This window comes from Grammomys surdaster, unplaced genomic scaffold, assembly GCF_004785775.1.
Source record: "Grammomys surdaster isolate TR1022 unplaced genomic scaffold, NIH_TR_1.0 63, whole genome shotgun sequence".
Lineage (NCBI taxonomy): Eukaryota > Metazoa > Chordata > Mammalia > Rodentia > Muridae > Grammomys > Grammomys surdaster.
The window spans coordinates 496,941-521,006 of NW_021604565.1; the positions used below are offsets into that span (position 1 = coordinate 496,941).

General features: G+C 35.0%; 1 protein-coding gene across 1 annotated transcript in view; it reads right to left on the bottom strand.

Moving 5' to 3' along the window:
* Window positions 1-8,453: 8,453 nt before the first annotated feature.
* The window catches only part of LOC114619564 (solute carrier family 7 member 13-like), a 24,309-nt gene continuing 8,696 nt past the window's right edge, over window positions 8,454-24,066 (bottom strand). The window contains exons 2-4 of the mRNA XM_028765388.1: window positions 15,152-15,283; window positions 13,057-13,418; window positions 8,454-8,711 (exon numbers count right to left, since the gene is read on the bottom strand). Of these exons, the coding sequence (XP_028621221.1) occupies window positions 8,454-8,711; window positions 13,057-13,418; window positions 15,152-15,283 (752 nt within the window). The remainder of the gene's footprint in view (window positions 8,712-13,056; window positions 13,419-15,151; window positions 15,284-24,066) is intronic.

The window sequence follows — 24,066 nt, forward strand, 5'->3', positions numbered from 1 at the left end:
CAAGTTCACACCAAAAATCAAATCATAAATTGGAATAGAAGTTTACAACAGAGAGTGTTTACATGCATATCCATGAGGAGTAATTATCTGGCTAAACATCCTTCACCTGTCTAGCTCCACAGGTTCACTGAAAGTTTAAAATTATAACTAGGTTATTAGTGAAGTTTTGTATAGATAAACCCAGGCAATATTTAATTTTCTGTCCTAGTACCTATAATAAATCATTAGTTCTCTTTTAATAACCTTTGGTTAATTGTTTTACAATCTCTTGGAATGTGCTCTGAGTAGTAGAAAGTCTTACTATCTAGGAGCAATTAACTGATGACACTTGGGAGACTGGCAAAGTTCTCATTGCAGTTTTGACTATCAGAAAGGGACCTAATAGCAGTCCCACTATAAAAGAGCTTAATAATAATCATTCTTATAATTTTAGGAATTCTTATAGGATCATCATTAAGACTTAAGAAGTCATCTATTTGTCTATATAACATCACCACAAGACAGTACATCTTCGTGGATCTGCAGAGATCTGCTCCAAAGGGGTGTGGTATTACTTAGTGATTGTTACATATGTTTAATAATAATAATAATAAATAATAATAATAGGAAAAGCATATTAATAGCAGGAATCTTTCCTAAAATAAGTCCCTTTCAGCCTTGCTGAATTAGGACTCACTTGTCTCAGATTATATAATAATCCAAAGCAAGTCATTTCAGGATGATCACATGCTAATTATTAGCTTGTCCCATTATGGCTCCTGACACTCTCTCCTCCTGCTTCTATGAGGATGTGCCCCCATCTACCCACCTACTTCCACTTCCCTACACTGGGGCATCCAACCTTCACTAGACCAAGGACCTCCTCTCCCACCTATATCTGACAAGGCCATCCTCCCATACACATACAGATGGAGCCATGGGTCCGTCCCTATGTACTCCCAGGCTGTTGGTTTAAACACTGGGAGCTCTGGTAGGTTAGTATTGTTGCTCTCCTCATGGTGCTGCAAACCCTTTTATCTCTTTCAGTCTTCTCTCTAACTTCTCTATTGGGAACCCCATGATCAGTTCAATGTTAACTGTGAGCATCCACCTCTGTATATGTCAGGCTCTGGGAGACCTCTAAGGAGACAGCTATATGAGGCTCCTGTCAGCATGTACTTCCTGGCATCCACATCAACATCTGCTTTTGGTGACTCCACATGGGATGGATACCCTAGATGGCCCCTCCTTCAGTTTCTGTCCCACACGTTGTCTCCATATTTGTGCTCATGAGTATTTTGTTACTCCTACTAAGAAAGACCAAAGTACCCACATTTGGACTTCCTTCTTCATGAGCTTCCTATGGTCTGTGAGTTGTATATTGGGTATTGGGAGCTTTTGGGCTAACATCTACTTATCAGTGAGTGAATATCATGTGTGTTCTTTTTTGATTGGGTTATCTCACTCAGGATGGTATTTTCTAGTTCCATCCATTTGCCTAAGAATTTCTTGAATTCATTGTTTTTAACAGCTGAGTAATACTCCATTGTGTAAATGTATCAAATTTTCTGTATCCATCCCTCTGTTGAAGGACATCTGAGTCTTTCTAGCTTCTGGCTACTATACATAAGGCTGTTATGAACATAGTGGAGCATATGTCCTTGTTATATGTTGGAACATGTTATGAGCATATATCCAGGTGTGGTATAGCTGGGTCCTCAGGTAATGCTATGTCCAATTTTCTGAGGAAACCAAACTGATTTCCAGAGTGGTTGCGCCATCTTGCAATCCCACCAAGAATAAAGGTGTGTTCCACTTTCTCCACATCTTCACCATCATCTGCTATCACTTGAGTTTTTAATCTTAGACATTCTGATTGGGGTGATGTGGAATCTCTGGGTTATTTTGATTTGTATTTCCCTGATGACTAAGGATGCTGAACATTTCTTTAGATGCTTCTTGGCCATTCAAGTTTCCATAGTTGAGAATTTTTTTTAGCTCTGTAACCCATTTTTAATAATAGGGTTATTTGGTTGTCTCAAGTCTAATTTCTTGAGTTACTTGTATATATTGGATATTAGCCCTCTATCTGCTGTGAGATTGGTAAAGATCTTTTCCCAATCAGTTGGTTGCCATTTTGTCCTACTGACAATGTTCTTTGCCTTACAAGAGCTTTGCAATCTTATGAGGTCCCATTTGTCAATTCTTGATCTTAGAGCATAAGTCACTGGAGTTCTGTTCAGGAACTTTTCCCCTGTGCCCAGGTATTCAAGGGTCTTCCCCACTTTCTCTTCTATTTGTTTCAGTGTATGTGGTTTTATGTGAAGGTTCTTTATCCACTTGGACTTGAGCTTTGTGAAAGGAGATAAGAATGGATCTATTTGCATTCTTCTACATCTTGTCCTCCAGTTGATTGAGCATCATTTGTTGAAAATGCTGGGCTTTTTCCACTGGATGGTTTTAGCGCCTTTGTCAAAGATCAAGTGACCATAGGTGTGTGGGTTCATTTCTGCATCTTCAATTCAATTCTATTGATCTTCCTTCCTGTCTCTGTACCAATACCATGAAATTTTTATCACTATTGCTCTGGAGTACAGCTTGCGGTCAGGGATAGTGATTTCCCCAGAAGTTCTTTTATTGCTGAGAATAGTTTTTGATATTCTGGGTTTTTTGTTATTCCAAATGAATTTTAGAATTTCTCTTTCTAACTCTGTGAAGAATTGGGTCGGGATTTAATGAGGATTGCATTGAATCTGTAGGTTGCTTTCAGCAAGATGGACATTTTCATTATATTAATCCTCCCAGTGTATGAGCATTTGAGATCTTCTGAGATCTTCTTCAATTTCTTTCTTCAGAGACTTGAAGTTCTTGTCATACAGATCTTTTACTTGCTTAGTTAGATTCACACCAAGGTATTTTATATTCTTTGTGACTATTATGAAGGGTGTCACTTCCCTAATTTAGTTTTCAACCTGTTTATCTTTTGAGTAGAGGAAGGCTACTGATTTGTTTGAGTTGATTTTTTAACAAGCCACTTTACTGAAGTTGTTCTATTAGGTTTAGGAGTTCTGTGGTGGACATTTTGGGATGACTTAAGTATTCTATCATATCCTCTTCAAATAGTGAAATTTTGACTTCTTCCTTTCCAGTTTGTGTCCCTTGCACTTCCTTTTGTTGTCCAATTGTTCTGGCTAGGATTTCCAATACTATATTGAATAGTTAGGAAGAGAGTGGGCAGTCTTGTCTAGTCCCTGATTTTAGTGGGATTGCTTCAAGTTTCTCTCCAGTTAGTTTGATGTTGGCTACTGGTTTGCTTTATATTGCTTTTGCTATGTTTAAGTATGGACATTGGAATTCATTGTTTTTAATAGCTGAATAATACTCCATTTTGTAAATGTACTACATTTTCTGTATCCATTCCTCTGTTGAAGGACATCTGGGCACTTTCCAGCTTCTTAGTATTATAAATAAGGCTGCTATGAATATAGAGGAGCATATGTCTTTGTTATATGTTGGAACATCTTCTGGGTATATTCCTAGAAGTGGTATAGCTGGATCCTCAGTTAATGCTATGTTCAATTTTCTGAGGAACTGCCAGACCGATTTCTAGAGTGGTTGCACTATCTTGGAATCTCACCAACAATGGAGGAGTGTTTCTTTTTCTCCACATCCTTGCCAGCATCTGCTATCATCTGCATTTTCAATCTTAGCCATTCGGACTGGTGTGAGGTGGAATCTCAGGGTTGTTTTTATTTGGATTTCCCTGATTTCTCAGGATGTTGGATATTTCTTTAGGTGGTTCTTGGCCATTCGAGTTTCCTCAGTTGAGAATTGTTTGTTTAGCTTTGTATTCTATTTTTTTTAAAAAAAAATAGGACTATTTGGTTGCCTGTATTCCAATTTCTTGAGTTCTTTGTATATATTAGATATTAGCCCTCTATCATATGTAGGATTGGTAAAGATCTTTTCCCAATCTGTTGCTTGCCATTTTCTCCTGTTGACAGTATCTTTTGCCTTACATACGTCTTTATGTCCTTCTGAAATGCTGGCTCTTCCTTTAGATCTGTGAAGCTCCACATACAATTCACATTGCATGCTTATATTTATGCATAGATGAGAAATTATATATTTTTGAACTCATGGTTTTAGAATTCATTTCCACAGCCTTAGGGCTGTCCTGAAAGTCCCAGTGTTTATGATTTTGCTAAAGCAATAGAGTAACCCTCAACTCCTGGATTGTTGATGCTTCTAATTATCATGAAATCATTAAAGTTAACAGAGAGCACATTCCTCTGAGGAATGTGAAAATATGTACATTATTACACAAACAACCCTTATTCCACAGTAACCAGTAACCATCAACACTTGTGTCCCACACCTGTAAGCCTTGCCCCAGGGGCAAGAACCATGTCACTCCACCCCTACCAAGGCAAAAACTAAAAATTTAATAGAGTAGGATATGTGGTCTTTGCCACAAAAAACACAATAATTGCTTGTCCACTGCCAAATAGTGAGCCATGAAAAAACATAATACAATTAATACGTTGACTTAACAGTCATATTTAAGATATATATATATCCATGAGTTTAAAGGAGAGTATGTATTAGAGCATAGGGGTGTTTGGAGGAAAAAAGGAAAGTAAAATGTAAAATTATAAAATAAAGCGAAATATATCTGCATTAAATTCTGATTACCAGAAAACCAAATAGAAGTGAGTCTTCTGAAAATGCTAGAAGTTTAAGAAGAGAGGGCAGGTAGTATATATATGTGTGTATCCCTTCATCCATGCATTTCCCCTTTGTCATATTCTTACCACTATCAGAGAACAGCAACTAGTAATCATTTTATAATATATTTTGTTCATTTAATTTTATTTATTCGCTTCCTTACTATTCTTTTCTTTTCTTTCAGTAGGATGTATAAAACCTAATTCAGGTTCTCCAAAGACTTATATTTAAAAATTTACAAATCAATTAAAAATAAAAAGAGAATGTTAGTGAAATATGAGAATATTGATAAGTAGACATAATCTGAAGTGACATCAAAGATGTAGCTCAGAACTGTTCAGTCCAGTTTTCCTAAAACAAAATGGAGACAAAAGCCACAATAGTTGTTCCTAAATCTACTGGAATTGGAGAAAATACAGATTTATGTTTTGGTCAGTGAAGTTCTATATTATTTGAAGAGCCCATCTTATCTTGTCTTGCTTCCATATTGTCCCCAGGAAGGTGGCTGTGTGTCGCTGGGGGTTTCTTTTCAGGAGTTACAAAGGAGGTTTCCACTTTGTAAGGATCCATTATGTTCCTAAGCCAGCTATACTTGATAGCAGTATTCCAAAGAACAGAACTTTTTAGGCATTGTGTACCCAGTCCACCATTCAGAAAAGTTGAAGAAAAAAGTAGACTAACACCCAGTACCCCATAAGATGGTATATAATCTTCTAAATAGTTTCATTTCAACGATGAGAAACAAAAAGAAGTTCATAGCCATGAAGTGTTTGTGTTCTAAATCTCTAGAATAATAAGAGACATGTATACAATAGGCATTCAATCATGTGCCTTTAATAAATAATAATTGATTGATCTCTGATTGCTCACAACAGACACCACAATAATCCAGATGAACTACAATTAGTCCATAATGGAAGTTAGTAATCATAAACATAATTCATCGCCTTAGAGAGATGTAATAGGACAGTCTTTGTGTAAGAGAACTAGGAAGATAAAATAAACCTTATATTCCAGTGTTATTCAAAGTGAAGTTGAAACAAATTTGATAAAGAAGATGTAAACCTTTAGAGAAAAGTAAATTATTGAGCTAAATATTTATACTAGGGTCATTAACAGGGTAGTCAAGAAGTCTAGTATGAAGGGGGAGTAGAAAAACACAAAGTATCTTCAAGGTCAGTAAAACATGAAATCTATGAATAGTTTTATGGACCAAAACAACAATGCTGGAGATAAGTATTTAAATAAACAGTAGTACACAAAGACACATAAAATATATAGAATGGTACAGAGAAAATAGTAAGCTGGATTTTTCAAAAAGGTTTCAGGAAGTTATTGTTTTGAAAGTGTTGGAACATTGTCAAAAGACTGACCCATGGTGAACACTGATTTAGTAAACTGTGAGTGAGCCTCTAGGACAAAAGGCAGAGGGCCTTTTACCTCAAGTTTACCTTGTGTTACTATTGGACATGATTTTATGCCTCCTGTAACAAACACTTTTGTTCAGTTTTTAAGACATATTTATTTTTCTTGGATGTCACATTGAAGCTATTGAACCAAGTCTGGTCAGTTGACCCTGAATGAGGATATAGCCTTCTGTTTTGCTTTCATGCTTTCCCATATATAATCTATATTACATGCCATACAATTATGTTTTAATTGGTGTGTTCTGATTGAGTTCCGGGAATGGGGTGCTTTTTTAAATATTCAGATGTGCTTTATTTACATGCTTTTCTGAACTCAAACAATCTTCCTTGGATCATAGCTTTCATTGTTACTTTCATGTATAACTGTACACTGAACTGAAGGAAGATGGTGTATAGCTCAGACTGTAAGTCTGCTTCATTTTTGCGAGTTTTAAAAACTTATCTATTTATTCACTTCACATCACAATATCAGCCCTCGCTTTCCTCTGAGCATCCCCTCACACAGATTCCTCCCCCACTCCCCATTGCTCTTCTCTAAGAAGAGAGAACACCCAGAGTATCATCCCTCCCTGACATCAAGTCACTGTGGAGATAGGTGTATTGCTCCCACTAAGGCCAAAGCTGCCTAGCTAGGGGAATGGGATCCACAGATAGGCAACAGATTCAGGAACAGCCCCAGCTCCAGTTGTTGGGGGACCTGTATGAGGACCAAGCTGCACATCTGCTACCTATGTGTGTGTCGGGGGGGGGCAGGTAGGCTCAGTCTCTGCTTGCTCTTTGGTTGGTGGTTTAGTCATTTGGATCCCCAATTTTCCAGGCTAGTTGACTCTGTTGGTCATCATATCATATGCTGCAATAAAATCTTTACTTTAATCTATTTGGTAAAAACACATAGGATTGACATACTTTGTCTTAAATGGACTAAATATGATTGCTTTGATTAATTTGAGGTACAAGGACAGAGATCTACCTACTCCTTATAAGGTGAATCAAGGTACTAGCAAGTTTTTCTTGTCTTTATATGAACAATATGGAATGCATCTTGTTTCTCGTTGCATGCTCAATCTACAACAACTTTGATATGGTTCCAAATATTGTGATGTGAACCATTTGGGTGCTGGGTTTTAATTTGTAAAAACACAAATTTATTCTTCATTGGATTATTTTTACTGATGCTAAGCATTGGACTCAGTGACACAAAAGCCCATGTTTTAAGAACAATTAAAGTATGTTTTTGTTTGTCATAGAAAACTTTGAGAACAAAGGTACTAATAATTTTACTTTTCTCTTTCAGGTGTGATGCCATTTGAATAAATAATGTTTGTTTCTACTCTACATGACAATTAAGGATCCAGAGTAGATGATAACTACAGGGTCATCATGTTTTGCAGGGGACTTTCATGTTACTGGCTTCATGTTCTCATTAATAATATATGTGTGTATGTATGTGTGTGTGTGTGTACTGATCAAAATAGAGAAATGCCGCTTTTTTTCTTGTAAGTCTTATATGTTAAATAATAGTTTGCTTTTTACATTAAATTTATTCACATAGGACAGGAACTCAGTGTACTTTTTTAAAAACGTAATTACCAGATGCTATGTGGTCTCCTTCAAAGTTGTTTGTTATCATAATTGCTATGTCTCCCTAAATTTGCATATGCAAATACCTCAGAAATTGCAATAGGCCATGAATCATTACTTGTTAAGTCACAAAGTAAACCTTTACTCATTCAGAATTCTGGGCATTATAAACCTTTTCAACTTAGCAGTATATATAGGACTGGGTAACTTTCTCTGAATAATCAATGAGAACACATTTTCATCATTGAAGGTTGTGTGGTCTTTGTCATCACTCTTGAAGTCTATCAGTTTCAAGGGAGAGTAGCCAGAGATGAATCATTGACTCTGGCTCTGTGGATAGAGTACCATCAGGTTTTGCATATGAAGCATATTACACAAACTTTCCCTTTTAGTTAAAATATGTTAAATGTGACAACTCTACCTAAAAGTTCTAAGTTTTTCTGTGTAGCGAAGTCCATTGGCCAACATGCTAAAGCACTGTAGACACTTACATCAATCTTAATGAGAAATAAAATTTCAACATTTTTTTAATTAATTTGGGTTTGTAACCTTTAATCTTATTTCTACTTTTATTCATAGGATAAAGACATTTAAGAGGTGGAACTAAAATTTGTGACAATTATTTTGGGGATGGGCATAATGTGAACAAGCATTAAAAGCATATATACTTAAAACCAAAATTGCAATAAAATTGTACTTGTTTTTATAAAGCTTTGATTCTTTCTTTTCAAATCTTCTTTAGTCAGGATTTGAAGAAGGAATTAATTTTTCTGGGTCTTCAGATGGGGAGACGTTGAAAAGTAATTGGCAGTAGCAAGTGATTTTGTCAAAACAAACAGCATGTCTATTAAGGTTAGCTTGAAACCAATAACACAGAAGTCCACAGAAAAGAAACCCAACTTGATAGACATGCTCTATACTGGGAGACTGGATCACTGGAGTGAAAATGAGGAAAAGCGATGAAGCTATAGATCCAAATATAAATGGCAGCCACACCTGAAAAAGAAAATGAAGATTTTTTGATGTCATGGTAAGGTCTTATTATCCCAAGGGACATTATATATGTTACAGAACAAAGAGGAAGTGAGTGCATGCATGTCTTCAAATGGTTTAAAGTAGGTAGTCATGATATTACCTTATACAAATAAATTGATTGCAGATTAAGTATTATTTAAAAAATTCAATGTAAAGCTAATTATGAACCTGTAGTGTCCATGAATTTTTAGTCTATCTATTACCTTGAGTCTTTATTCACTAAAGCCAGTACTTTATTTTCAAACCTTAGCAACAATGGTTCCAGGTAGACACCATTGCCATAAATAAAATAACAGCATCATAGAATTTTAATCACTACTATCTTTTACTGAATTATGAGGTCTACCTACATATTTAAACATTGTCTACATTTTTCTCTTTCCCTCCCACCCTCTTTCCTTCACTTCCTCTCTTTGTTTTTCTCTTAATTTGTTTCCTTTTATTAATTTGTAGTTAGCAGAGCATAGTGGTCTATTGTAGGTATTGGTAGCATTCTGTCTAAGTCCCACCCTATAGTTACTTGGCTATAGCCAAATATGCCTGACTCACTAAAAAGGGGGCTGCTTGCACTCTCCTGGCTCTCTTGCCCCTCTCTAGCTCTCTTGCTCTTTCTCTGCTTCTTTTCCCCCATTTCTCCCCATTCCCTTCAACCGCCCTCTTTCTGTCTGTCTTTCTTTGCCTCTACTACCCTCATGATTTCCCTTCCTGTATTCTTAATAAACTCTATTTTGTATTATACTGTCTTCCATCAGGGACAAGGGATGCCTTGGCATGTGTCTGCTAAGGTACTTCCTTCCCCATACCTCACCACACCTCCATAGACCATATCTTCCCTCTCCTTTTCTTTTTATAAACACATCAGGTATAGTGATGTTTACTCTCATGTGTTTCATATACATACAAAATTCTATTTTTTCTTATTCTAATCCATGACATTCCCTTTCACTTCTTGTTTATCCATTCCCTTCTTGAAAATTGTTCCCTCTTAGACTTTCTAATGTGTGTTTAATTATCATCTTTCATTTTTATAAATCTGTCTTTTAGGCAATATCATCTGTTCTGATCTCATTTCTATGTTTATGTCCTATATATGCATATGAATAAACAAATATTGAAAAAATAAATGTAATTTCAAACCCTAAGTCTAGTTATGTTTAATATTACTTTCATTTATTTAAATATGCTCAATTATTTCCTGTATTTAAACCAACATTTTATATGTCTTATCTTCTTGATATACTCTCAAATTTAGATTAGAAATATTATATTACAAATTGCTGCATGTATATTCACTAACAAAATTCTTTAATAACTTTTCTATTTTTAATTGGATTCTTATTATTATGGGCTATTATTGTAGTGTTATGGTAATGTTGGCTTTGTAGAACTGTTTTTAGCATTTCTGTTCTCTAGACTTTATGGAGTTGTTTGAGAAGCATTGGTGTCAAAGGTTGGTAGAAATCAGCAGCACCTTAAAGCTTTCCTTACAATACCAAGAATTCTCCAGAGGAATGAAGGCTCTAGGTAGGCCAAAGCTCAACATCTCTTTGTTGAGTGAGTTGTGAAGGTGTTGTCTTCAATAGGGCCATACTGTCAGCCTATAGGGATCAGGAAATAGCCTAGGTTGTTTAGGAGTTTCCATGTAGCCCCTTTATACATTTACACACATTTTACAACTTATTTTGATGTAACCCATTTCTGGTACTTAAACTTCATCTGGTGAAAAGTGATATCCAATTAGACTTTTCTCTCCCCCGTTATTTGTTGGTTTAATTTATTTTACCTTCATATATGTATGTTTTTTGGAAGCATCCATTGACTTACTTTTTGCTCAGATGGCTTTTAGTTTTAGCTGACCTGCCCTTCACCAAATTCTATGTATTCCTACAAGTTCCACTGTCTACTTCATTTTAGTATTAGACACCCACACATGCACACATACATGCACACATATACTCATGAAGGTTTGCATTGTTACCTAAAGTATTATACTTTTGAGAAAAAAGAATAATTCATCGATATTAAGTGGAATTCTGAAGCTACCTTCATTAATTATTAGTTTGGATGTACTATATGAAGATTAGAGTGCTATGTGGAAGTCATTCAGCAATATTACAGCAGGACTATCTGATATTTCTATTTCATGCTCATTAGTGTTTATTGACTTTAAAATGAAACTGAGAATGCCAATCATTTAAGTGTTTGCTATTCATATATACTCCCGATGAATTGTTCATTTCAATAATTTATAGTGCTTTACTAATCATTTTTTTTTGAATTTTGAAGTCCTATGTCAACACCAGCTAGATTTCAACTTCCCTTTGCTCAGTAAGAAATCTTGAACCTATTTATTAATTTGTAGGTGATTTTGCTAATAGGATATGTTTTTAATGATGCCATGCAGCTAGATATTATTTCTCACCTATTAAGCTAGTCTTTTCCTTTCTTTATGAGATTCGAGGCTATTTGCACTTGATTTAACATTAGGAATGGCTTAAAACTTAAAATTTTGTTTTGTTTTGTTGTTGTGTTTGTTTTTTGCTGCTTTTGGTTTTTTTGTTTGTTTTTTTGTGTTGTCTGGATTATTGTGTTTTCTTCTTTCTCTTCTATTTGTATGAGGAGTTTATTTGTTAACCATGTTAGTAATGATGGATTCATTTCTATTTTTTCTTTGTGATTATATTGCTCCCATGATGATTTTATGACTTTTGGTGTTTTTTTTAAGAGATTGTTTTAGGAATACATCAACATCTGGATAGTTGAAACACCTTCATAATAATTTGATTTAAAACTTTGATTTAAATTTTGATCTGTAATTTCTCTTGGGCTTTGTTGTCAAAGAAACATCTGAAGGTTTAACAGACAGTGCCATATCAATTACTGGCAACAAAAGAGTCTCTAAGTTTGATACTCAGGATAAGGTCCTTCCTGAGCAGAAGTTTTCAGTAGAAGAACTAGTGGACTATGAGCTTATTTGAATATCCTTTCTTTCCAAAACATACTGAAAGTCAATATTGCTTCAACCTATTTGTTATAATTTATTTTTTAATTGAACAATTACCAAATTAGATTCCATCCAATTTACTTTCGACCTCTAGCTGTTGTCTGTTTCAAAGTTAACTCAGAGATGGCCTCATAAATGGTTAATACATTTGTTATTGTCTTTTGACATACCAGGATGTCACAGAAGATGGATTTGGTGGTTTTGCCCCACATTCTTTGTTTTCTATTTACATTTACTACTAATATATGAAAGAACAGTATATTTAACACAAGAATTTAAGTGGTTTCTTCTTAGCAGTGATATATCAAACCATTCCTCCATCCAAATAGTGACATTTCATGATATAGAAGTTCTTTCACTAGGCATTAATTCTTGAATTTAATGAATATCTTGTTTGTTTTACCTGCAATTTTCAAAGTCAATGGCAAGTGCTGTACCCTGTCTCTTATGGAGGTTCCATCTCAATTTGTTGTTCCATTTGTTGTCACCTGACAATGTTTCTAAGTCTATTTCTTGAGCTTTGTGAAAACAATTGTGCCTAAATGAATTATAATATGAAGATGTTTAGTTTTTGTGTTTTTAGGGACTGTCTCTCAGTTTTATAAGTTATTTTGTTACACAGAAGACTTTGTTTTCTTCCCTATGGGTATTTTCTATATATCCATTTTAAGATCCCTGACAACAAATAGATTCTTAGCATAGGTGTTCACATTATTTCAGTTAACACTTTTGCTTAGTATCCAGTCTTTCAGTAACTTCATACTGTCAGAAAGTTACTGTCTAAATAATAACTAATTTGTTTTTTTCCCAGATTTTTTAAAATGTTAAAATGGCATTTAGGTGCTGTAGAGACGGCTCAGTGGTTAAGAAGACTGGCTGCATTTATATGACTTACACATTACCAACAAAATATAAACGAAAATCATTTAAGATTAGTCTTAAAATTTGAATTAATAAAGGATAAATAAAGGAAATAAGCCTGAAAAGGAATCTACCTCTACTATGTTATTGAGGTATTATTATTATGTTGTGAGTGAGTTCATTTGAACAAGGAAGCTATTGTTTTCTCCTTAGTATTGCTATTTGGTTTCAAGAAGATAATGGTGACATCTTTCTTCCCTGAAGTGTATAAGTTTTTACATCTCATACAATAAAAGGAATCCATAAAAATCTCATATCACAAAGACTAGAAAGGACAGCATATGGCAACTGCTTCACATATGGGGTTTGCAACTGGTTAGAAGACTATCACAGAACTTGAACAAGGTGACCTTCAACACTAGTATTTACATGTTGACTTACCTTATAAGGTCTTGGTAGATCAGGGTTCTGGTACCTTAGCTTAAGCAATGCGATCATATGTAACAAATTTGTAAACCATGCTCCTATACCAATATATTTCAGTAAATAAATTATATTTGAAGATATTACTGCAACAGAAGATAAAATAACAATCTGGATGACAGCTATGACTGGAGCGTGATGGTCATTTAGCATTGAGTAGATTAAAGGAAATTGTTCGCCTTGACTTGCAGAGTAGAATATTCTCGATGCTGAAACTATTCCACAAGAAGTGGAGCCAAGTAGGAAAGCTGAGATCAACAAAGAAATTATCCATTGTATGGAAGGAAAGACTCTGTTCATCCAAGTGACACCAATAGAATCTACAAAGGTTAAATGAAAATAGAGAATGTCAACATTATGTTTTACTTGACCTAAATTAGAAGAGTATTCTGCTTTTTCCTGGAGTGGTACACTTTGTAATGTAACTTGGCAAATTCTTTCCAGAAGGAGTCTATTACTTCTTGAATATGTTGTGCCTTTTGATTGTTTTTATTCAATAAAGCACATTAGAAGTGAACTTCAAGACAAGTCAGTGGCAGAAAAATGAATTCTTGCTCTACTGATTATTACGGTGTCTATCTCATGTGTTAGCCAAATCTTCCTGTTTGTCAGTGATAATTCAGAAAAAAGACATCCTATTTGTGGAGCACTGGCATTGCATGATAGAGATATACCAGTACAAATGGTCGAAAATTCAGCTAATATACAGGAGAATGAGTTGTAAAATTGTGCAACACCATGCCTCCCTCATATAACTTCCTTTGAAGTCCCTGTGTTGCAGATATTCTTGTAAATACACCAATCCAATGTCTTCTTTACATAGGCATTCCCTGCCAAAACTTCCTTATGCGTCTCTGTCATTTTGTAACCATATATATGAGAATGAAACTATCCTAAAGGAAAACTATGTGTATCCTTCCCTTTGATTAACATACTGTTTTAAATCAATGATCCTCTTGTAGAATAGACTTTTACTGAATATTTTCATGGAAGAAAACCCTGAAGGTTTGGTTCCAACCAGAATGTGTATTTACTTCTCAGGAAGGGTTTTATGTATTTCTGACAACTTATCTGCATAAACAAAGTCCAGACGATGATCAATGAGCAAAGAAAGGTCCACACTCCTAGTGGGATTGAGATGACTCTTTTTTGAAGAGCAAATCATCAAAATTGCTGCTCATATACACTAAATGACTGCTCACATTAACAACATACTAGACTGTAACAGTGTGCTACAATGTGCAGAATGAGTCTGAGAACTGTCTGTGACTCACTTCTCTGTCCAGTTCTGGACAGATGTAAATGACAGCCTTACCTAACTTCTTAGCACTAGTTTCTGCATCTAAGAAACTGAGAAGCTGTTCCCTATTTGGACAGCTAAATTTTTTGTAAAGTTGTAGGTGTGTTGTGAAAGATGAAACATCTATGCATAGTATCTATCTTTGTGTTCTTCCTTTGCTTGTTCACGTGTATTCTCATCTTTTTCTTTACTCATGTCCTCATCTTCTTTTTTTTCCTTTATTTTAGTTTTAGTAGCTTTAGTTTTGGTACTTAGAACATGTATTACTTGTTGTATAATTTAGTTGTTAAAATGTGATTGATTATTTTTAACAGATGATTAATGTGATTGTGTTTCTCTTAGATTCTTTGAAAATTCCAAAACATATTTTTATATCACTGTAGATATACCAAACATATATGCAGCTCATAAAATTCACTCCTGTTGGACATTGTTCAATGGTGTCATATGAATGTGCTGAGTGGTTGTGGGAAAATCTCAAAAAATAAAAGTCCTGTGACCTCAGTTTCTTCAACAAACAGAATTGTTTTTGGATTGTGTTTTCTTAACTTATGTGATTCTTCTTAATTTTCAGAGTATAAATTGCCTGATGTTTTGTACAAAGGTCACTATTACATGTGATTTTAGTCCACCTCAATTTTAGGTCCAGGTGTCCCAGGTTCATGCTGCCTACCAGAGCGATAAAGTCTCTCATGTTTTTTTCCCAAAGTACAAAGGGACATTTATTTTCTATTAAAAGTTACTTCATCATACCTGAAGAGATGATTTCCTTGGGTGTCAAAACTGTCAAGTATGATATATTAGTCAGCAAGTATAACACAGTCACAAAGGATAGACCATAAATTAATGCTTTTGGAATTGTTTCAATTGGCGTTTTTATTTCTCCTAAGAAAAAGAAATAAACACATTAGAAAATTATACACTGAGCATGTGAAGATTCCAAGATCCCATGTCATGGAAATAGTGCCAATAGGTCTCTGATAAAGTAATAATTTTTGCCACTTAGGATTGTCTATTATCTTCCTTTTACTGAGACAGAAGCATTGATGGTTTAAATATCCTACACATGTACTCATTTATTCAGTGTGTCTAAGGAATGTAAAATAGTGCTTAGTTATCTTCAATGCTTCCTCAACACAACAATCTATGCATATGTACTCTGTTTCAGTTACTTATTGTAGAACAAAATGACTGATGTGACAATGTTTAGAACACTGTTTTGTTCATTCATAATCACCAATCTTATTTCAGAATCTAACTCTGTAAGTTTCATGTAATAAATTTATAAATGACACTATCTAGTGTGTCCTCTAATATCCTCTTCCATTCAGGCAGTGTTCCCAAAACTCCGGTTCTTGAAGTGTGTGTTATGATCACATATGAGTCCACTTAGCTGAACATGGTGATTATGAGAAGTTAGCAACAATAAGAAATTTTTGAATATACAATGTCAAATGTTAATTCAAAATCAAACACATAACAAACTTGAGGTGTTTATCACAGTGCTCAATTATGCTCAATAATGCATCTTTACTTCAGCCATGAATATGAAGGCATAACACAAGCACATTGCACAGTTCATGGTTGTCACACTGCAGAGTATCATCAACAAATGCTACTCATAATCCCTCAGCTCATCCTTTCTAGTTCTTTCTAAGCTTTGACTGTGTAAGTTTTTACTCCTACTGACAATAGGTAAGTGTTCTTCTTTTTGTACATCCTCACCAAGATGAGATACACTTGAATCATTGCCATTCAGACAAGTGTAAAATTTAATCTCAAAGTAATTTTGATTTCCATGTCCATAAGGCCTAATGATGTAGCTCACTTCTTTAAATTTTCTCTGCCAAATGTGTTTCTCCTATTGAGAATTATGTTTAAATCTGTATTATGCTTTTTAGTTGGATTATTTTGTTTTTTAGTACCATGTATCTTCAGTTCCTTATATATTTTGGAAATCATCCTTCAACTGGATGTAAAGTTAGAAAAAAAACTTTTCCCATTGTTTAATTACCAGTTTCTCTACAGGATGGTGCCCATCACCTTACCGAAGCCTTTTAGTTTCATGAGGTCTCACTTACTGATTGTTAATCTTAGGGACTGTGTTAATGATGTTCTGTTCAGTAATGCATCTTTTTGGCATGATAGGACACTACATCCTATCACAAGGACACTTGCTTAACCATGTTCACTTCTCCTCTTTTCAAATTAGTCCCAAATTGGAAACATCTGATATTTCCTTCAACAGAAGAATGGATAACAATAATATGGTGATATCATTGAGTTCCGGAAGGATAAATTTGCATTTTGTTTTATGTGTATATTAACCATTACATAAATGATAAGCAAGTTACAATCTGTTGATTAATAGAGGTTATATATAGAGGAAGAGGCTGGTAGACACATATATTACCCTGATATGGTGGAAATAGAAGATTTGTTTTTTTTAGGTTGACTGGGAGCAGAGAGTGGGATGGTATCAGGAGCATCAGATAGTGAAAGGAATAGGTGTAGTTGAGGGAGGAATTTTAGAAAGAGACATCTAAAATTCAGGAACATTTGAAGGTTATGAAAACATAGTGGAGAGGAAATGTAAAAGTATATGAAAGCAATTCTAATAAAATCTCAAAATTATGAGTGAGATGAAGCCTCCACTGGCTATCTCTTTTTTCCAAATGAATCTTCCAGTCCTGGGTTGTATCCAATTTGTGTTAGCTGAAGATATCCTATGGAAAACATCAAACAACCCAGATTATTGAAAACTCAACAGGTTGCTCTACACAAACACACAGCAAAGACTCATAGAACTCATTGTACATGGAGCAGTTAAGCTGGTGCCTTTATAAAATGCCCACATCTAATGATTTTTGATATGAGAATGAACTTTTCAGACAATGGAAAGAGAAATGTGAACTCCAACTCAGATGAAAAAAATTGGTCTGCAATTTTTCCTGTGTGCAAAAATTATCAGTTGAATTGTGGCACAAAGATTGAGGGAAATCCATACCAATAACTTATTTTACTTAAAATGTACTCCATTAGATAAAACTTACACCCAACACTTTTTGGGTAACTCAAACCCAAAGACTACATAACCCAGGAACCTAGGATAAGACAAAAAACTACTTTTATAAAAACCCCAAATAGGTCAGACAAGAAAAGAAATTTGTCACATCACATAAAAATTAAAACACCAAATGTACAAAACAAAGAAATAATATTGAAAGCAGAAAGGCTAAAAGGTCTAGTAACATAAAAGGGACACCCGTCAGAATTACAGAAGACTTCTCAACAGAGACTCTAAAAGCTAGACTATCTTGGGTAAATGTTATACTGACCCCAAGAGACCAAAAATGACAGCCTAGCCTACTATACTTAAGAAAATTCTCAAATACCATAGAGGGAAAAACAAGACATTTCATGACAAAACCAATGTTAAACAATGTCTCTCCATCAGTCTAGCCCTACAGAGGATAATAGAAGAAAAATTCCAACACAAAGAGGGTTATTATACCCAAGAAAATGCAAGAAGCTATTTTTACAACAAACCCCAAAGAAGAGAAGCACACATCATAATTACACTTCTAACAAGAAAAATAACAGGAAGCAGTGATCATTGGTCCTTAGTAATTGCTAACATCAATGGACCTAATTCCCCAATAAAAAGACATAGACTAACAACCTGGATACATAAACAGGATCCAGCATTTAGCTGAATACAAGAAACCCACCTTAGTGACAAAGACAGATAATACCTCAAAGTAAAAGGCTGGAAAAAAATTTCCAAGTGTGGGATGGTAATTCCCCAACAAAATGACATAGACTAACAACCTGGATACATAAACCGGATCCAGCATTTAGTTGAATACAAGAAACCCACCTAATAATTCCCCAATAAAAAGACATAGACTAACAACCTGGATACATAAACAGGATCCAGCATTTAGCTGAATACAAGTAACCCACCTTAGTGACAAAGACAGATAATACCTCAAAGCAAAAGGCTGGAAAAAAATTTCCAAGTGTGGGACGGTGAGCTATGAGAGACAGCCAGGCACCTGGTTGAATGAGCTTTGAATCCTGGAGAACTCTCTGGGATGGAAGGTTTTCAGCTTTGTTCCTGGGCCCCTGGCTCTCTCAGCTTTAGCCCTCCACAGCCCCTCCCACAGAGAGGTCTATGGCCATGGGTCATGTAGCAGTAGTTTCCCAGGCTCTCTCACATATTGATGAGGTATCCCCAAGCTCTCAGATCAAGACAATAGGGGTTACCTACTGCCAAACCTTAATGCACCCCAAACTGTATATATTTAGCCTAACTCAGAAGTAAAGGTATGTGAGAATTATCCTGTTGTACGAGAGCTTCTGTTGTGGACCCTCCCTCCCTTCACTAGCTAGCTGGAGCCTCACTGGGGCACCTCACTGGCTCAGCAAGAGCTGTTAACACTGGGAAAGAGATCTGCTCCTCTCTTTGCTAGCTAGCCAGCACCTCTCAGCTCAGCAAAGAGCTGTAACACTAGAGCTGTAACACTTCAGAAGACGTGAGCCCTCCTTGAAATGCCTTCAGGATTCTCCCTTCTCTGCTGCAGAGACACGGTTAGAAGCAGCAGCGGACACTCCCCACTCACACTCCATCCATGACCAGACAGCTCGCAGAGTCAGTGGCAGAGGCAGCTGCAGAGGCAGTGGCTGTTTGGACCCTGTCCTCAGTCAAGCTAGAGACTCTCATGGGATCCCTTCTGGAGCCGGTTCCAGCATGCAAGCACATGGACCCAAGAAACAAACTGGAGTAGCAATTCTAGTATTCAATAAGATAGTCTTTTTTTTAAAATAATTTATTTTTTCTCAAATCGTAATTCATTCACACAGGGGTTATAAACACAGAAAGGCAGGATGTGGGGAAGGGAATGACACTGGAGTGTGGGTGATCAGCGGGAATACAGATATCATCAGAACCGGGTATCAGCTGGGTGAAGGTTCAGGGGACAAGTCACTATGACTCTTCTTATGACTCGCTTGTCCTTATCTAAGTTGGTATTGTCTTTTAAAGAAAAGTTATCAAAAAAGATGGTGTGAGACACTACATACTCATCAAAGAAAAAGTCTACCAAGAGGAACTCTTAATTCTGAACATCTATGCCCCAAATGCAAGTATACCCATAATTCTAAAAGAAACATTGAAGCTCAAAGCACACATTGAACCTCACACAATAATAGTAGGACACTTTAACAACCCACTCTCACCAATGAACAGATCATGGAAACAAACTAAACTAAGTAAACTACCTACCTACCTACCTAACTAACTAAACAAACTAAATACAGTGAAATTAACAGAAATTATAAAACAAATGGACTTAAGAGATATCTAGAGAACACTAAAACAAAAGAATATACCTTTTTCTCAGCATCTCATGGCACCTTCTCCAAAATTGACCATATAATCAATCACAAAACAGTCATCAACAAATACAAGAGAATTGAAAAAAATCCCATGCATCCTATCACATCACCATGGATTAAGTCTGCTCTTCAATAAGAACAAAAACAACAGAAAGCCCACATACACATAGAAGCTGGACAATGCTTTACTCAATGATAACTTGGTCAGGGAAAAATAAAGAAAGAAATTACATACTTTTTAGAAGTTAATGCAAATGAAGCCACATCATACCCGATGTTATGGAACACAATGAAAGCAGTGCTAAGAGAAAAACTCATAGCTCTGAGTGCCTCCAAAAAGAAATTGGAAAGTGTATACACTATAAGATTATCAGCATATCTGAAAGCTCTAGAACAAAAAGAATCAAATACAACTAAGAGTAGTAAATGGCAGAATATAATCAATCTTAAGGGTGAAATCGACCAGATAGAAACAAAGAGAACTACACAAAGAATCAACAAAACTAGGAGCTGGTTCTTTGAGAAAACCAACACAATACACAAAACCTTAGCCAGAGTAACCAGAAGGCACCAGGACAGTATCCACATAAACAAAATCAGAAATGAAAATTGAGGCATAACAAAAGAAACCAAATGAATTTTAAAAATCTTCAGATTTTATTAGAAAAGCCTATACTCAACAAAACTGAAAACTCTAGATGAAATGGATGTTTTTTCAGAGAGATATTACGTATTAAAGTTAATTCAGCATCAGATAAACCATGTAAATAATACCCATAATCTGTAAGGAAATAGAAGCAATAATTAAAAGTATCCCAACTAAAAGAATCACCAGGACCAAATAGTTTTAGTACAGAATTCTATCAGACCTTCAAAGAATATCTACTACCAGTACTTCTCAAATAATTTAAAATAGAAACAGAATGAACAATACTGAATACATCCTATGAACTCATAGTTACACTGATACGTATATCACACAAAAAGGTAAACCAATCAACAAAGAAAGATTACTTCAGACCAACTTTCCTCATGAATATTAATGCAAAAATACTCAGTAAAATTCTTGCAATCAGAATCCAAGAATATATCAAAACAAACATTCACCATGAACAAGTAGCCTTCACCCTAGAGATGCAGGGATGGTTTCAAATATGTAAATCCATCAACATAATCTACTATGTAATCAACATGAAAGAAAAAACAAATAAACGATCATCTCATTACATGCTAAAAAATCCATTGATGAACTATAACATCCCTTCATGCTAAAAGTATTAGAGAGATCAGAAAGTCAAGGTTCATATGAAAACATAGTAAAAACAATGTACAACAAGCCAATGGCTAATGGAGAGAATCTTGAAGCAATCCCACTAAAATTAGGGACAAGATAAGGATGTCCACTCTCTCCCTATCTATTCAATATAGTACTTGAAGTTCTAGCCAGAGAAATTAGAATAGCAAAGGAAGTCAAATGATACAAATTGGAAAGGAAGAAGACAAAATATCACTATTGCAGATTATATGAAAGTATACTTTAGTGGCCTCCCTGAATTCCAAAGAAGAACTCCTACAGCTGATAAACAAATGGAGCAAGTGGCTGGATATAAAATTACCTCAAATAAATGAGTAGCCTTCTTCTACTCAAAGGATAAATGATCTGAGAAAGAAATTAGGCAAATGACACTCTTTACAATAGTCACTAATAATATGAAATGTATTGCTCTGAAGCTAACCAAGCAAATGAAAGATTCATATAACAAGAACTTCAAGTCTCTGAAGTTATAAATTGAAGAAGACTTCCTAAGATGGAAAGGTCTCCAATGCTCATTGATCAGCAGCATTAACATAGTAAAAATGGCCATCTTACGAAAAACAGTCTACAGATTCAGTGCTATCCCCATCAAAACTGCAACTCAATTCTTTACAGAGATAAAGAAGGACTGTTCTCAAGTTTATCTGGAATAACAAGAAACCCAGGATAGCAAAAACTATTCTCAACAATAAAAGAACTTCTGAGTGAGTCACCATTTCCAACAGATAAACTCTTTACATCTCAATCAGCTCCCTGGATTTTGTTTTTCGGGTCTTTTTAAACTACTTGAATTCGGCGGCAACCACTTTAGCCTTTTTCAGTCATTCTATAACCCTCCTCTTCTTCTACCTCTCCAATTCCCTCTCCCCCTGTCTCCTTCCCACCATTCCCACTTCTCTCTATTTTTGACTTTCTATCTCTCTCTGTGTGAGTGTGTGTGTATTTAATGTGTGACCAGAAATGAGTTTATCAACTGAAAATTTCCTGGAATTGGTACATTTACTCTTGGAGACACTAGATGGGTCAAACTCTGGAGTCAACTATCTCTCCTTCCTGATGCAGACCCAGAGAACTTTGAGGTCCCAGAGATGTATGTAATATTCAAAACAAAATCAGTATGGTGATTAATACTCATTTGTCTTGAAAGTTAGGAGATAGTTTATCTATACTTACCTCTGTGCTGTTGTTGCTTCCCATAGACAATACACTGGGAGACACACACAAACCGAAGCATTAACCACTTCATGTAATAAAATCTGTAGTCTCAGGAGGGTGAGAAAACCTATAATGAGTTACCAGCAGAGGCCACCTTTCCACAAAACAGTAAAAATACACGAAAATAATTGAGGAAGACAAGAGAAATCATGAAATTAAATAAAGAAAGTAAGAGAAATAAACAAATCTGTGGAACACCATGAACAGATGAAATTCATAAATTGTGGCCACAGAAGCAGAACTCCATGGGAAAGCATAGAAAATGTTTCAATGTAATTATCAAAGAAAATTTCCCAAAATGTAGGGAAAAAAGATAAGACTTCAAGTGCAAATGGCATTGCACACCAAATAGACATTATTGAACCTAAATTTCCTACGACATTTTATAATAAAGACACTAAGTATACAGAATGAAGAAGATATATTGAAAGCTGCAAAAGAGAAACACCAAGTAATCTATTCAAGAAATTCTACCATATCAGAATGACAGCTGATTTCCTAACAAAAATGAAAAAGTTCAAAGAAGGACCATCTTTGTCCGTCAAGACTATGATATACAGCACAACCATCTGTAATAGTCAAGAAAGAAAAATATTGTAAAAACATGCTTAACGAATTTATGGCCACTACATTTATGATCACTGCAAGACCTTCTAGAAATAAATTTAACTAAGGAAGTAAAACATCTGTACATAGAAAATTTTAGATCACTGAAGAAAGAAATTAATCAGAAAGATACAAGGATGTAGAAAAACAATTTTGAAACAATTTTAGGAGAAATTACATAAAAAGTTGAAATTTGTCTTGAAAAATAAATAACCAAGTTAGATAAAATAATTTTAAACAGTGAAAACATTGCTGATACCATCAGCAATTCCCATTTTATGATATTTTACAGAGCAATGGCTATAAAAACAGCATGGTACTGCAAAAGCCCCATGAAACCCCAAATAACTAACATATACCAGATGTATTTATAAGAGAAATAGATTAAAGGGCTCAAATATAAGCTCACACCCCTACAGCCACATGATATTTGACAATGAAGGAAAAAGAAACCTCACAATGAATAAAATATCGCATCTTTAATAAATGGTTTTGGAAATTTACATGTAGAAGCATTAAATTAGATATTTATCTTTCACCTTACAGATAACTGAATTCTAAATGAATCAAGAAGTTCAACATGAGACTTGGTATTCTGAGTATTTTAGATGACAAAGCAAGGATTCTTCTGGTAGACAAGGGTAAAACTTTTATGAATATTGCAGAACTCTGCTAGTAGAGAAATTAAGACCTACAGTTGATTAATTGGAGTTTTCAAAAAAAAACCCAATATCTTAAAACAAACAAAACCATTTGTACATTAAATAAAACCATCAAAACAATGAGAATGAAGCATACAAAATTGAAAAAAAAAACCTTAATTTGCTTTATATCTGATGAAGAAATGATATTTAGAGTGTACATAGATACTTAAAAATGCTAGAATAGAGTAACAGTTAAAGGAAGTTTTAAACCTTGGTGAATTGTGGGAGGGCAGAATAGATGGAGGATACTGAAAAGGAGAAATAACATTAAAAGTGTTTATAAAAGACTACACATACCTATGACTATAGAAACTTCCAAAGACAGTAGTATATTTACACATAAAGTCATACACATACAGGGAGGGAGGGAGGAAATGGAGAAGAGAGAGAGAGAGAGAGAGAGAGAGAGAGAGAGAGAGAGAGAGAGA